General features: G+C 46.9%; 1 protein-coding gene across 2 annotated transcripts in view; it reads right to left on the reverse strand.

The window, feature by feature from the left end:
- RCOR1 (REST corepressor 1) overlaps window positions 1-7,180 on the reverse strand; it is an 85,380-nt gene extending 78,200 nt beyond the window's left edge. The window contains exons 1-3 of one of the 2 annotated variants that reach the window (XM_061376394.1): window positions 7,021-7,180; window positions 6,547-6,723; window positions 6,391-6,450 (exon numbers count right to left, since the gene is read on the reverse strand). In XM_061376394.1, the coding sequence (XP_061232378.1) occupies window positions 6,391-6,450; window positions 6,547-6,723; window positions 7,021-7,069 (286 nt within the window). In that variant the 5' untranslated portion in view covers window positions 7,070-7,180. Of the gene's footprint in view, window positions 1-6,390; window positions 6,451-6,546; window positions 6,992-7,020 lie in introns of those variants that run through there. The other variant, XM_061376395.1, reaches the window with a different exon arrangement.
- Between the last annotated feature and the right edge of the window lie 6,873 nt (window positions 7,181-14,053).

The raw sequence follows: 14,053 nt of genomic DNA on the forward strand, positions 1-14,053 counted from the left end.
GGACTAGAGCCCACTATAAGCCGCATTATAGAGTGTGCCTTGATCACAGAGGCAAAGATTTCCGAACTAATTATAATGACTAATCACAGGAAGCTCTAAGCCTTCACTTGGCCAAGTCACAGACCTAACTAGGGCTGAAAACAAGAGTTTTAAGAGCAACTCATTAAGCAGCAGGAACCAGCAATGAAGAACAAAGCAGTCACTCTACCTAGTATTAATTCCAAGCCAGCCATTAATACATTTGTCAGTACATGAGACAACTATTACCTCCACATACAAACACTGCATGTGCCAGGCAGGGAAGGAAGCCACAGGCTTTGGCTGCACTGAGACTTGTTTGTTTACTACAGCATTAAGGTTTGAGAAGGATGTTCTTGGTACTATTTGAGTAACAAGAAAGCTCCAGAGCCATGCTTTGGCATAAGGTGGAGAGCTCTGCTCACCACTAGCAGTCTCTGAACCTCTTCAGAGAGTAAGCGAACAGACCAGATGAAAGGTAACTATTCAGCCACGGAGACTTAAAAAGTCTCCCTCAGGCGAGCAGCCCAGCAGCAAGAAAGATATGGCACAAAATCAACAGCTGTACTGCTGCTGAGGTGCTGAAGATATGGATAGTAAAGTCCCCAACTTGAGCCCTACTCCTTTTTCTCCATAGTGGATTTAAAAAACAAAAGGATAAGCTAATGTGTCAGCATCTACAAGTCAGCTTCATTCTCCTCATGTAGCAGTGGGACTGCATCCTCTCCCGCCATGGTGACTGGACCTGGCAGTATGCAGTAGTGACAGGACAAGATGACACAGACACTCATGCATCAGAGTTGCCAACACAACACAAGTGAGGAGATGGCAAGAGTCATCTCCCCCTTCCCCACCACTACTGGGGATTAGCTTGACCTTTAGAACCCCCTTCGACTGTACCAAAAAGCCCATGGGGTCAAGGCAGAAAAAAAAAAAGAAAAAAAATCAAAATTTCAGCAACAGCTTTTGGTGGAGAACCTGTTGAGCACCTTCTCATTGGCTCTGCAGCACACCACATACAGAGAAGACACAGGGGCAAGAAGAAGAGGGGCAAGACAAATATAGCCCATGAGGCAGAAAGGGGCTGAGCAGACTCAACTGAGAGAAAAGCTCCTCTTTTCCCACCAGAAAGTTTAAGAGAAAGCCCACAGGACCTAAATTCTCTACCACCTAATAGGGAAAACACAATCTTGTTGGAAAGATGCACATCTCCTCAGACCACAGTAAAAGGACCAAGGCATGCCTGGTTTATCCAGATACTAGGCAGCCTCTGTCAGCCCAAACAGATTGGGCACTAGCAGATTATGGTTTGGTATTTCTGATTAGATCAAACATCCTCATAACTCTCCAGTAACTTTTCCACAGAATGTTGCACTAAGGCCATCTAAGGCAAAGTCATGCGAGATGTACCAGTATTTCCAGTTTCAGGAGTTCGGTGTTGACTTCTACACTTGCTTAGATGGAGATCCCGAAGTTTCACCTGAAGAGCACACTTTTTTCCCCCATCCACTTTCTGTTGAGTCTGTTCATCTAAACACCATTTTCTCTTACAGTCATTGGGTACTTAAGACTATCTGAAAACTATAAGGACTGTTAGGAGCAGCACTATTTGCTAACAAAAACAGAACAAGCTGGCTTGGAGCTGGACTTGTCAAGTGTAAGTCATAAGGCAACTTTTAGCAGTCTTAGTCCCTATTGTGTAGGCCAATAGGTGTTTCTGCAGGGAACCCTGCAAACTAGATGAAGATAAAAACCTAATGAAATATGGCCTTTATAACCACCTATAGATATAGCTACATTTCCTTTAGAAATACAGCTATTCCAGGGGAATCAGCAATCATGTGGCTGGCCTATTATTACACTTTCACCTTTGATCCTAAATAGCCAGAGAGCAGGCAAATTTTAACAGCCAGAAGTGATGGACAGATACACCAGCTCCCTCCCCTAGGACCTGACCATGCCACACATTGTTTGGGTGGGTTTTTTGTTCTTTTATTTGGGGGGGGGGGGAGAGGGGGTGATTGTTGTCTTTTGGTTGCTTGCTATTTTTTACCATTCTTAAGACACTACTACACTGACAAGAGTTTCTAACTACATTTAAAAGGTTTGGATTATTTTGTTTGTTTTCACTTTAATTTTTCATAACACTGAAACAACACAGCCTTGCCCATGAAAGGAAGCCAGGAAATACACAAAGTGTTTGGGCAGAAGCACAGGGGGCACAGAAATGTGGACCAGAGAAAGAGCTCCTCAAGGATTAGGGACTTTCTGGCAGTGAGCATCATCCAGTAAGTTTTTCTGCACCTAGAGGTGAAAGCACTAGGGTATTTCTTTCTACCGTTTTTACTTTACCTGTTACAGTATAGCAACAACAAACTTAAGAGAGCAGCACAGCCAACAAGGGATTGATACACACATCCCAACTTCAGATCTCTGCAATACGACACTGTTCAGTCAAACCAGCTTTTGTTTCCACTGGAAACAGCCCCAGAAGATGCTTTCCAAAGATGACCAACACAGCTGATATCCAAAGGCAAAAGATGCAGCTTGTATTTTTACTACCATCACAACAAATGAGGGAAAACTGAAGTTGTAGTGCTGCAAGCAGAAAGAAAAAGCTCATCTGCCTTCAATACCTGTCAAAATTAGGAGAGACTGATCTCTCCAGGGAGTTACTCAAACGTATGGAAGCTTTAATCTTTACTTAAATTCACTGGCTGTGTTAAAGTGCTCACCAATGCTTTATTTCAATGTTCCAGTAGCATAAATTAGTAAGCAACAAGTAAAATGGTCAAGTACAATATCAGTGCTTCCCCATATTAAAGATTTTTATTTAGTGTTAGGATATGCAATGTTTCCTTCCACTGAGTTTTTCTATTATCAGGACACGTGGGTTTCATTTCTATGGATTAAAAGAACCACAATAGTTCTCCCTCTTCAAAACATCTCAGACCAAGAACTCACAAGAAATGCTGATCCACCGATACCAGCCTTTGTTTAATGCACAGAATTTTAAGCTGGCAAATATTTGACTCTGAGCTCTAACAAGAGAAGATACAGGAGAGACAAGATCAATTTTTCACATCACATCTGTGAAGTCATGGCCAAGCAGCAAAAAGCAGCTGAAGCACAAGTTTTACCAACTGTAGCATGCTTTTGACATGAGATTTTCAGCTCCAAAAGTATTGTCTGTTCTTCTCCCTAGTTGAATCGGCTTGTTTAATAAACAGAAAAAGCAAAAGCCTTGCCTTTACTCTACAACTGTTATTATACAAATAATAACAGAGGTGTAAGTTTCTGAGAATAAAAAAGTGGGATCAATGCAGCAAGAACTTATACTGTCCCAGAGTAAGGGGAGACTGGGATAAGTGAGAAAGATACCAGCACTAACTTTGGCAAAGAACCTATAGGCTCTGCCAGGACACAGAATAGGCCTTGACATCGTGAAGAGATTTACTAAGGGAGCTGCAAGTAAGGACCACCTCCCACAGAAGATTCCAGCCATGAGTATTTTTACAAAGAATCACATCAGACCCTGCCTTGGCCACTGCCACAAAAAGTTTTAGCCACAAGAAATATTAAAAACTTGCACTAAGATATTTTAATCCGCAATAAGAACTTGTTATTTTCTGGTTTTAAGGATGAAGCAAAACTCTGAATCATTTTCCTCATACTCAGCTCAAAAAGGGAGAGACAAGCACTCTCTATCCTCCTCCATGTTAACTAAAAAGTGCTGAGGTCTCTTCCCTCACAAAACCTAGGCAATCACTGAGGAGACACTCTCTTCACTTTCAGGCCATACAATACACTACTTTTTCACTCTGCTCTGACTATTTAATTCATGAAACCCAGACCAACACCCCACCACGGCCTTGTTCTATCACTCTTTTCTCCCATAGTCTCACAGAATAGGATTTCAGAAAAAGCTTTCCTGATTTTATTGCTCTTTGCTACATTTCACATGTGGCTGAGAAGTGAAACAAAATTAAATGCTTTCTCTGCCCCTCTGCATGGGAACAGAGGAACACGCACATCAGAATCAGCCAAACCTAAGGTATAATTGAACAGTAAGTCAAAAGCAAAAAAAAAAAAAAAAAAAACCACACAAGGCCTAGTTTGTGCCATTTTTCCCCTCAGACTCAGCTAAAGTGCTTATGAGTACTCTGCATTTTACCAGCCAGCTAATCTGAAGGTGAAAGCCTCCACAACTTGACACCAAAGAACCTCCAAGCTCCTCCAAGGATCCTTCGGTCAAACAGAAAATCTCTACTGAGAAACAGACACTGCATGCTCTGATAACACTATCCCATTGATTTAACTTTGAAACTCCACCAGTGAGACAACACAATTTAACAGTTTCAGTCAAAAGGTCTTCTTGCATCTTATTTAAGGTTCTTTCTTACACAGGGAAACAAAAGAGGCATACCAAATAAACACAACATGGCTACTTAGCCTTCAGGACCCAGAAGAGATCGCAAAATTCAGGGAATAATATTGCATTGCAAATTATTCCTGGGTAATCCCACAGGCTGGGAAACCAACTCTTCAATGGACAGGTAGACAAAAGTTCACCTCAAACTTGGTAAGTCAAGGGGGGGGGGGGGGAGAAAACAGAGAGATCAGTAAAGGAGGACCTGATGCCCACTCAGGTCATCAGAAGACTGATCACTTACATAGTGCACGTCAACTAAAAGCTCACTATATTACACTGTGTGCTCAGACAAGAGTGTTTGCTGATGCTCTGTTAGGCTGTTACTCAAAAAAAAAATTTGCTTCTCCACATCACACACTTCCCCTCCCTTCCACACAGCACAGAAAGCAATCACCTTTGTATAGGTCATGTCTCTAAGTATGAGTCAGTATGTCTCTTAAGTTAGAGCCAGAACAATGTTAGAGCACAGAACTCTAAGGGGCACACAGTATTTCCAACCCCCCTCCATCTATTATGTTAGAGAAACAAATTGTACAAAAGAGCATAATTCACAGGGGTTATTGAAAAACCCAAGTATTGTTGTGATACCTGGCTAATAGCCAATATGATGCACGTTGTGTGTTACAGAAATGTTGTTTGACCTACAGATTTAAAAACAGAGTCAACTGCTGCCTAACTAACAGCTCCCCCTCTCCCCCCCCCCCCCACTTTCTTTTTCTCCTCCTCTTCCCCCTCCCCCCTTCCTCCTGGTCAACCAAGAAATGGAGTTCCCATGTGCCAAGACCTTGGATCTGATTTTGTCAAGAAAATGAAGGGGGGAATGAATGGGGAAAAATGATTCCACAAATAAATATAAATAATATTGAACTTAAAAAAACCCAGCCTCTTCACCCTCCCCTCACCCCGAACAAACATATACATTGAATAATACAAAAAAGCATCCAACATATTAGTGCAGAGTCTGAGGATGATCCACAAGAAACGTTTTTCCCGAATCCACACAATAGTAAGTCTCAGGATCATTCGATAAGGAGATACCGTGGTGTTCCACACCATTCTTTTTGTTTTAAGGCAAGAGGTGCAGATGGTTCAATTAAGTTTGGGCTGGGCAAAGGGACAACTCCAAACGTTGGGTTCTCCAGACAGGAGGAGGGTTTCATCCAGCTTCAACCTCCACTTACAAAGGAACAATACGGGCGGGGGGGGGGGGGGGGGGGGATTGCTTAGATTTCAAACTAAGGAGGTCAACAGCCTGTCTCTCTATACACCGAGATACATCAGTACTAACATGCTTCCAGCACCTGCCTTTCAGCACAGCCCCAATTCCTTTGTTTGCTCAAAATTTGCTTCCATACCACTTTAAATTATCTTACAAAGAACCGCAGCAGAATAGCTGGAATGTGAAACATTTTTTTTTTTTTTGGAGGGGGGAGGCGAGCAGCTTCTTAGGAAGAGAAAAATTTTAAATACAGACCCAAGTCGCTTCTGAACACCTCCGAAAATAAAATACATTTACAACTTATTGTCTTCTAGTTCCAGCCCTGCCACCTAGCCCACAGACACACGAGTCCAGGAGAGGGTAAAATCAAAAAAGAAAGAAAAAACCCACCCAACTGCCATCTCCTGCCTCCCTTAGCCCTGCCAGCTTCCCTGTTCCTCCCTGCCTGCAAAGCGCCCTCTGGAAAGCATCGAGACTTCTTTTATCTACCGTGTGTGCGGGGGGGAGGGAAGGAGAAGGGGGATCCTTGTTCTTGCTCTGGGTGTTTGGGACTGCAATTAGGGAGGATTATTTTTGGACACACACCCCCTCCCCAATAAGCGGAGCCTCACACACACACACACACACACACACCCCGGGGCTCCGCTCATTGGGGGGAGGGGGTCCAAAGCAATGGATGGGGGGGAGTTGCCCCCCCCTTAAAAAATTAATGAAGACTTACCGGGGTCGAAATCAGGGACCACCGCCTGGTACTGCGGCCCGACCCTCATACCGCCGCCGGCTGGGGAAGCAGAGGGAGAAGCGTTACCCGCGTGGGCCCGCCCGGCCCCTGCCCCCCCTCCGGTTACTGTACACCGCCACCCCCCCCGCTCCTCACCGTGCTCCTCATCGCTGGAAGACCCCGAGCTGCCCTCCTCCCAGGAGTTGCCGCTGCTGTTGCCGTTGGGGGCGGCCGATAAACTTTTGCTACCACCGTTGTTATTATTTGCGCCGGCGGCGTTGTGGTTCCTGCCCCGCCGTTTCCCCGAGACCTCCGGGCCCTTCTCGATCATGGCTGGCATTTAGGGGAGGAAAGGGGGGGGGGGGGGGGGTTGGGGTGTGGAGAAGGGAGAGGGGGAGATCAGAGTTTAAAAACTGCGGGGGGGGGTGTGGGAGGCGCCGAGGGCGGGCGGGAACCGGGGCGGGCCGGGCCGGTGTGTGGCGGTAGCAGCGCGGCTACATCCCCCACTGCGATCGCCCGAACTTTAAGGCTCATCCCAGCCCTGCGCTGGGACTCCGTTCAACCTGCGCTGCTGCCTGCGACCAGCCCCACCTCCCTCCGCTCCTGCCCCTGGCCATTGGCTAAACCTACATTTTGGGAGGTGAACCCGCCTGCCCATTGGACAGCGCCTCCTGCCCATCGTGGCGGCCTGGAGCTTCCGTTTGCTGGGTTAGGTGGAGGCGTATCGCTGGGCCGTACGTGTGAGGCTCCGCGATCTCTCCGCCCAGCGATACCTCTTCTCAGAGAGCTGCCGCTGAGTGGAGGGGGTAGAGGCGAGCTGGTGTGCTGCCGCCGAAGCGGTGCTCAGCGGCATAGCCCGGCTCGGCTCGCGGGGTGGGCGGCAGCTGGGTTCGCCGCCCCAGCGTGAAGTCAGCCCCGGGAGGGTATCGAGGGACTACTTTTGCCTCTTACCTCCCCCCTCCCCCCAGGCGGAAGGTTACGGCGTGGTTTGAATAGGTTCCATACAAAGCCCTTGTTGCCAGGGGGGCTGTTGTTAGGGGCGTCGGTCCGGTCCGGGCGCGGTCGGGGGGCGGTTGGTGCCTATGGCTCTGCTCCTGGTCCGGTCGGGACTGCTCCTGGTGCCGGCAGCAGAGGCTGCTCTGCGAGAGGGAAGAGTCTTCTGAGGTGTCGGGAAGCCTAGCGGCCTGAGGAGGGGGGGGTAGAGGACCGGCTGGGAGCAGCACCGAGGGCACGGGACAGCGTCGTTGGCGGTTCTCTGTCGCCGCGAGCAGATGTCTGAGGGGATGCGGGCAGCCAGCTGGAAAACGGGCACACCGGGACTGGCCCCCCTGTCCGTAGCCCTGACAGCAGGGCGCTCCCGACTTCCCTCCAGAGGCAGAGCCGACGGCCAAAGCCCTTGCCTCAGACAGCGGCAGTGGTCGCCCCGAGGTCCCCTCAAGCAGTTCTTTAGTCCCCCACCCGTCCGTTCCCCCTGAGGAGCTCTGTTGCGAAGTCAGGATCTCTCTTTGGGCCCGACGTGAACAACAGACCCCACGCCCAGATTTCCACATCCCGTGCCTTGCCGGCTGGGCACGTTTCTCCCCCAGGGGACCTCTGTGGCCGGGTGGGAGTTCGGGCCGCAGCGCTGCCCCTTCAGCTGGCGAATGCCTGGCACGGCACGGAAACCCTCTCCACGTGGCTGCCAGCGTTAAGATCGGGCTTTAGGAGTCGGGAACGGCGTAGTCTGACGTGTTTGTGCCTTCCCCCAGCCAAATCCGGGAGTGGGCGACTGCCCTACCTCCAACACAGCCTCCCGAAACCTGGGAAGAAGCCTGGGCGAGGAGCGGGGGACGGAAACAGAAGGGGAAGTGAGGCCACTTTTCCTTTCCTTGTGACACGAGGCTCCAACCAGCAAACCCTATAGGCTTCAGGGGGAAAATCGGGGGGGAGGACAGGAATGGGGTCTCCAGACCCGTCGTGACAGAAATGAGCAACAAAAGTGTACAAACTGCTCGCATTATTTGCGACTTGAACTGTACAGCAGGGCGAGGGAAAACAATACATAATCGTGGAAAACAGCTTGTGGGGTGTGTCTTGTATTTTCATTCAAATTAACTTCCTTAGCAAGTTTTTTTATTTATTGGTCCGTGCAATTAAAAGTGCGATTTGACTAACAGCGGTTATCTCGTATCAGAGAAACTGTCCCCAGCCACTCCCCGCTTCCCTCTGCCATTTTAATACAAGAGAATTTGCACAGGGGGAGGGGGAAAGTACTGCTGAGGCAGAGCTACGGGCTCTAGGGCTGGGTTTACCGTTCCTCTTCTATCTTGTGTTTAAGATTATCAAAATTATTTTACTGCTAGGTTATAGTTTGGAAGGGGTTCTCCCCAGTTTTCATGCACTATTTGCTCCATTAAAATAGAAAAGTAATACCTTCTGAAATGCATGTTAGTTTCTTTCAGTGTACTGACCTCTTTACAGTAGTTTCCTCAGATGATGGAATATGTGTTGTGTGTAGACACTGACAGATGCATAATCAGTTTCCTTCATGTACACATGCATGTACCTGTGAATTCCCCACATTTATTTACAGCACAAAAATAATGTTTATTTACACCACATAAAAATAACTTTTTCTAGCTCACAAAGCTAAAGTTCATGACAGTGACTCTTGATCCCACACTCTTTAAAAATATCAGTTCTAAATCAGGGGAATTAGCTATGCTCTTAAACCCCAGCGCTGACAGCCACAAATATTTCCCAGTGCAAAGTGTATTAGTTCTTTAGTGAAGAATACATTTTCCATGATAGACACGACACAAACATGGCAGAGTGTTCCTTATTCTTCTCTGTACTCCAGTATTTCTGCTCCAGAAATGCAAGGGCAGAATGGGAACACCCAATTTTCATTTAAAAATGAGCTCAAGTGGAATTGGAAATGTTTTTCCATCTGCTTTGAAGGTCCCACCCCTGAAAAAAAGAAAAAGCACACCTGAGTACTCAACTTGAATTTGAACCTGAACCTGACACCACAGACATACACGAAGACACGTGTATGCCTTTGCAAATCGAGACCTAATTTTGGTCTTTGCTCACTTCCTCCCTCCTCCCCTCTTCATAGCCATTACCCACTTAGGCCCCAAGATTAAACTCTTAAGTCCATCATCTAAAATATTTATAACACCATTTCACTATTTTCAACTGTTGAAACATTTTCTGCTGGCACTTCACAACTGCTTGCCTCTCTTGAAGCTCTGGCCCTGGCCCTGGCCCTCCTGAGCAGCACTGTCCCATAGGAGCAAGCTGGAGGAGCACCATATCACCCGTGGATGCCACCTGTGCAGAAGCCATCCCCTGGGATGGTGGGGTACATCCTTTCCCTCCCACCTGTTCATCAGCCTGCCCTTGCCCCTGGCAGAAGATGGGGAGATGCCCGGAAAGAGCAGCGAATCAGTGTCTTCTCCCTTGGGTGCCAGTGGGTGCAAATGTGTGCACTGTGTGTGTCCTTAATAGCAGGAGATCTCGGGGTTGTCACTATCGCAGCCAGTTTACACCTGTCACAGCTGTTGTCCCAGGCCAACACCCCCCTCTTCATCCCCAGCTTTTCTTTTTCAGACCTTTCTGCACAAACTCAGGAGCCCTGAATTTAACATCTCTGATGCTGATGGAGCTTTTCATCTGTAACCATTGAGAAAATTTTTCATGTTTGTTTTTGCTTCTTTAACAGTGGTGTTGGATTTCCTTCTGCTGAGGCTAAAAGCCTGAAGTTTCAAGAGTGTCCCAACACAGCGCTACAGATTTTGGTGTTGTTCTTGAAGGAAACTGAAAAATTCTTTTCTGGCCATAAAGAAAACTCTTCACGTTGTGTAGGCGAGAGTGTACACAGAAACTGTACACAAAATACAGAATTGTATTTTATTTTTCAGCAGCAACAGTGAATGCACTTTTTGCAGCCTTTGACTACTACAAATGCCAAAAGATCAGCATTTCTACTCCTCCGTCTCACACCACTTTCTCTAGAGAATCCCAGTACTAAGACTTCATTATTTTGAAGTTCTGCAAGGTGGGACAGACAAGGAGGAAACCCCATGAGCACTAGGAGAAACTCTGGTGGGTACAGGGGTACAGGGTCTTGTTTACCTGGACCAGTACTTCATTTAGACACATTAGCCCCTGATCCTATGCATTAGTGTGTACACCGCTGTGTTCTGCTGAAGCTCATCAAGCCATGTGTAGGAACAGGAGGAGTTTCGTATATGATCTGTAGAAGACCGAGTCACATAAGGCAAGGATGGCATTTTTCCTAGGCCCTGAGCTTGGCTGCAACTTCTGCACATTACTGTAACATGATGGTTAACCTGTTCAGCTGTTTATACATCAGAGCAAAAGGAGGGGGGGAGGAGGGGGAAGGCTTTTCCTTATAAATATGTCACTACGGTGTTTTTGCTGTAGCATAACAGGTTGGACCAGGCAGGACTGTCTTTTTAAATAATTTATTGAAATTTGGTTATCTTTGTCAAGGGAAAAATACCTCTCCTTGCCAACTTTTAAATTAAAACTCTTTATTGTCATTAACCCTGTCAGTCCCACAAGTAAAATACTGATGAAGTAGATGATGGGCCAGGATGCCCATCAACTGAGCAGCCTTTGTTCCCCAAATTAAAAACAAAGAATCCTCTGCCTCATTCTTCGTTTCCTCCCTGTCCAGGTAAGTGTTCTGTGCCTTTCACCGAGGCAGTGATGCTTGCCACACATCTCTCAGGCTGCCAGCTCTTGCAACAAAGGGTTACAGGAGCTAAAACCCTTCACATTTGCCAGAGTTGTAAAAAAACAGCTCTCACCTCATGCATATTATATTTTCCTTGAAAACAGACACTCTGAAAATGCTTATCCTAGTGAGAATGTGCCTGTGTGTTTACACAAGTATACATATATATATATATGTATCTGTGTATATACATACACATATATTTGGTCACTAGTAGTAGAAAGGACAATTAATCATGCTCTAGACTGAATGTTTTTAATCCTGAAAGGCTTTAATCAGGAAAATGCTACCCTTTGAACAAGATGCTTATACAGTTAACACTGTGGGTTGTGTTTTTCCCCTGAAGCTAAGCTGCCTACTAAAGCAGAGTGGAAATCAGGGTTATAATCTCTTACGTTAGAATTTTGTGCTCCAAGTTTGACAACAATTGTAGCTGGAATTTGGAAGGCATGTATAGGAGTTGATGCCTGGATCCCTTTGATTTCAAGGGGACTTACATGTTCAAAACCCAAAATCTCTGGAAGCATTTAGTTGCCTAAAAAACATAAACAGACATCACATGCAAATTTCAAAACCATCTCCTTCTGCTGAAGAAATCCCAAGGGGCATCTAACTTAATTTTAATGTAACTAAAAGACCTTAAAAATCCCTAATTCTCATGTGTTCCTTTGGAAATTTGTCCTTGGAGCCTGGAAGCTGCCTGAAAGAGAAGGAATAATACAGCAAATTTTAATCCAAACTTTTATTTCCCACTGGAGAGAATGGCTCATATCCTGTAGTGAGTGGGAGGCCAGCGGAAAAAATACGGGGATGACTGTGGTGGGAGTGAGAGGGTGCGGAGAGGGAGCTGGGGTTGATCAGCAGCAGAAGGCAGAAGGGCTGCTGCAGCTGCAGGGTGAACATGGCGTGATCAGGAGAGCCACAACAGCACAGGAAACCCTGTCTTGGCATGGAGCAGGACTGGTAGCTGGCCCAGAGGGGAGGCACTAAGAGCTGGCCCTGGGAGGAAGGAGAGGATGGAATTGAAATCCTGCACAGGCAGAGGCAGGTGGTACCAGGGAGAGCACTGGAACAAACGCGTGACATCTTGGCATAGGCAGAGTTCCAGAGAACACCCTGCCTGTCCCAGCGAAGTGTGAATGCAGACCTCAGTGGGTTTGTTTCAGTGTCCATGCTAGGAGCTATTTCACAGTTTGTGAAGCTGATGGAAACAGGAGTCACCCATCGGTACATGCTGCTGGGAGCATCTCCTTAGCAGGGGTTCAGCTCCTCGGGCATATGGCTTTCACCACCCCTCTGTGTTGCTCCCCCAGGACTCCTCTCCCTCCTTTTCCCCCAGGAGCTTCTCTCAGCTAATTAAATTTAAGGCTGCTGAAGAGCCCTGTTCTCCCTCAGCTCCTCCACTGACCCAACCAGCAGGTGTCCAGGGTGGGGGTACCCCTGGGTGGCAGCACCCAGACAGGTAGCGCCTCTATGCCACCCACCCTGCACCCCTGAGGAACCCTGAAGAAGAGTTCAGAGGAGAAAGTGAGGAGGGACAGCAGTGAGAGGGGGAGAAACAGGAGATAGGCTCTGGTGCTGTTAACCCTTCCACAGCTGATGCCTTCTCACAGAAACCAAGCCTTCTATGAGGTGGGACAGGCCCTTTTCCCTTCCTGAGGACAAGAAAGTGGGACATAGCAAAATAAGAGTAGAAAGCCTCAGGTAGCTGTTGGGTTTGCTCCACTCAGTTCTGTGTTTAATTAGAAGATGTTTGTATCAGAAGAGAAATATAAGGTGTGAAGAGACTCATCACTCCTTACAAAAAAAAAAAAAAGAAAAGAGGAAATAAGATTTCTTTTTCAGGAGCCACTTCATCATAAGGAGGATTGCAGCTCGCACAGCATTTACCTGGAAAGATACCACTCTCGTTTTATAAGCTTCTTTCATTCCATTTCTCTCCATCATTGCCATTTCAGCAGCAGGGCAGGTAGTGCGCGATGTTAAAGTCTGTGAGGGCAGCTGGAGTGGCAGGGAACTGCTGCCATCATTTTCAGGGTGACTGGGAGTCCAGCAGTATAATCTTTCTCACAGGAGATTTCAAGGAAGCAATGCACACAATCCCTTCAGGGAGCTCTTCGTCACAAGACCTAATGGGACAAAAATGTGGGTTTAACAGTAGATACTCATTTAAGAACTTTGAAAGGAATACAATCCCTTGCACTTCAGCATTTAAATCTTCCTTCTTCTGAGTGAGGGAAGATTTCCCCAGGAGTAGTTACTCATTCAGCGCTGTGGCACAACCTTTGGAGGATTCTGCTAGCAGCAAGGCTAGCAGGGAAGCATCAGCTGGATCCAGCAGGACAAATCCTCTATGCAAGACCCTCCGCGGCTGCAGCTTGCCAGTGGCCCGTGTCATTGCAGTCAACTGGTGGGAGCATAGGATGGCATAGGATGATCTTGGGGAAATTCAGCCAGGATAGCCTACAGGACCTCTGAGCACTGATACTGCCACAGGAAAAGAAACTGTCAGAAATTCATCTCAAATTGCCCTTAAAACATGTAGTCATAGGTCCAAGCAAACTTTCGTAACAGAGTGAAAATATAGGTCAGTATATCCATATGCACATGTGGGAGTGGAGAAAATCATCTTATTCACATCCTTCTGATGTACTTGAGGATCACTCTGCTGAGATCACTGGAAATTCCCTTTGTTGTAAAACCAGTACAAGAAGGTTCAGGCCCGGTGTTTCCATGAACACACCCCTAAGGCATAGCACGGCTCATCAGGACTCTAGTGCCAACCTTTGATTTTACAGTTTCTCTTCCATTCATTCCAAATATAATCTGGAAATCTCAAATGCTAGTGATCCCAGGGAGAGGAGAGAGAAGTCAAAGCTGGTGCCTCACTATTTGTTTAAAGAAAATATGCAACAG

Source organism: Neopsephotus bourkii, unplaced genomic scaffold, assembly GCF_033783945.1.
Source record: "Neopsephotus bourkii isolate Nb327-2 ecotype Australia unplaced genomic scaffold, CSIRO-AGI_Nbou_v1 NB_1707, whole genome shotgun sequence".
NCBI classification, from domain to species: Eukaryota; Metazoa; Chordata; class Aves; order Psittaciformes; family Psittacidae; genus Neopsephotus; species Neopsephotus bourkii.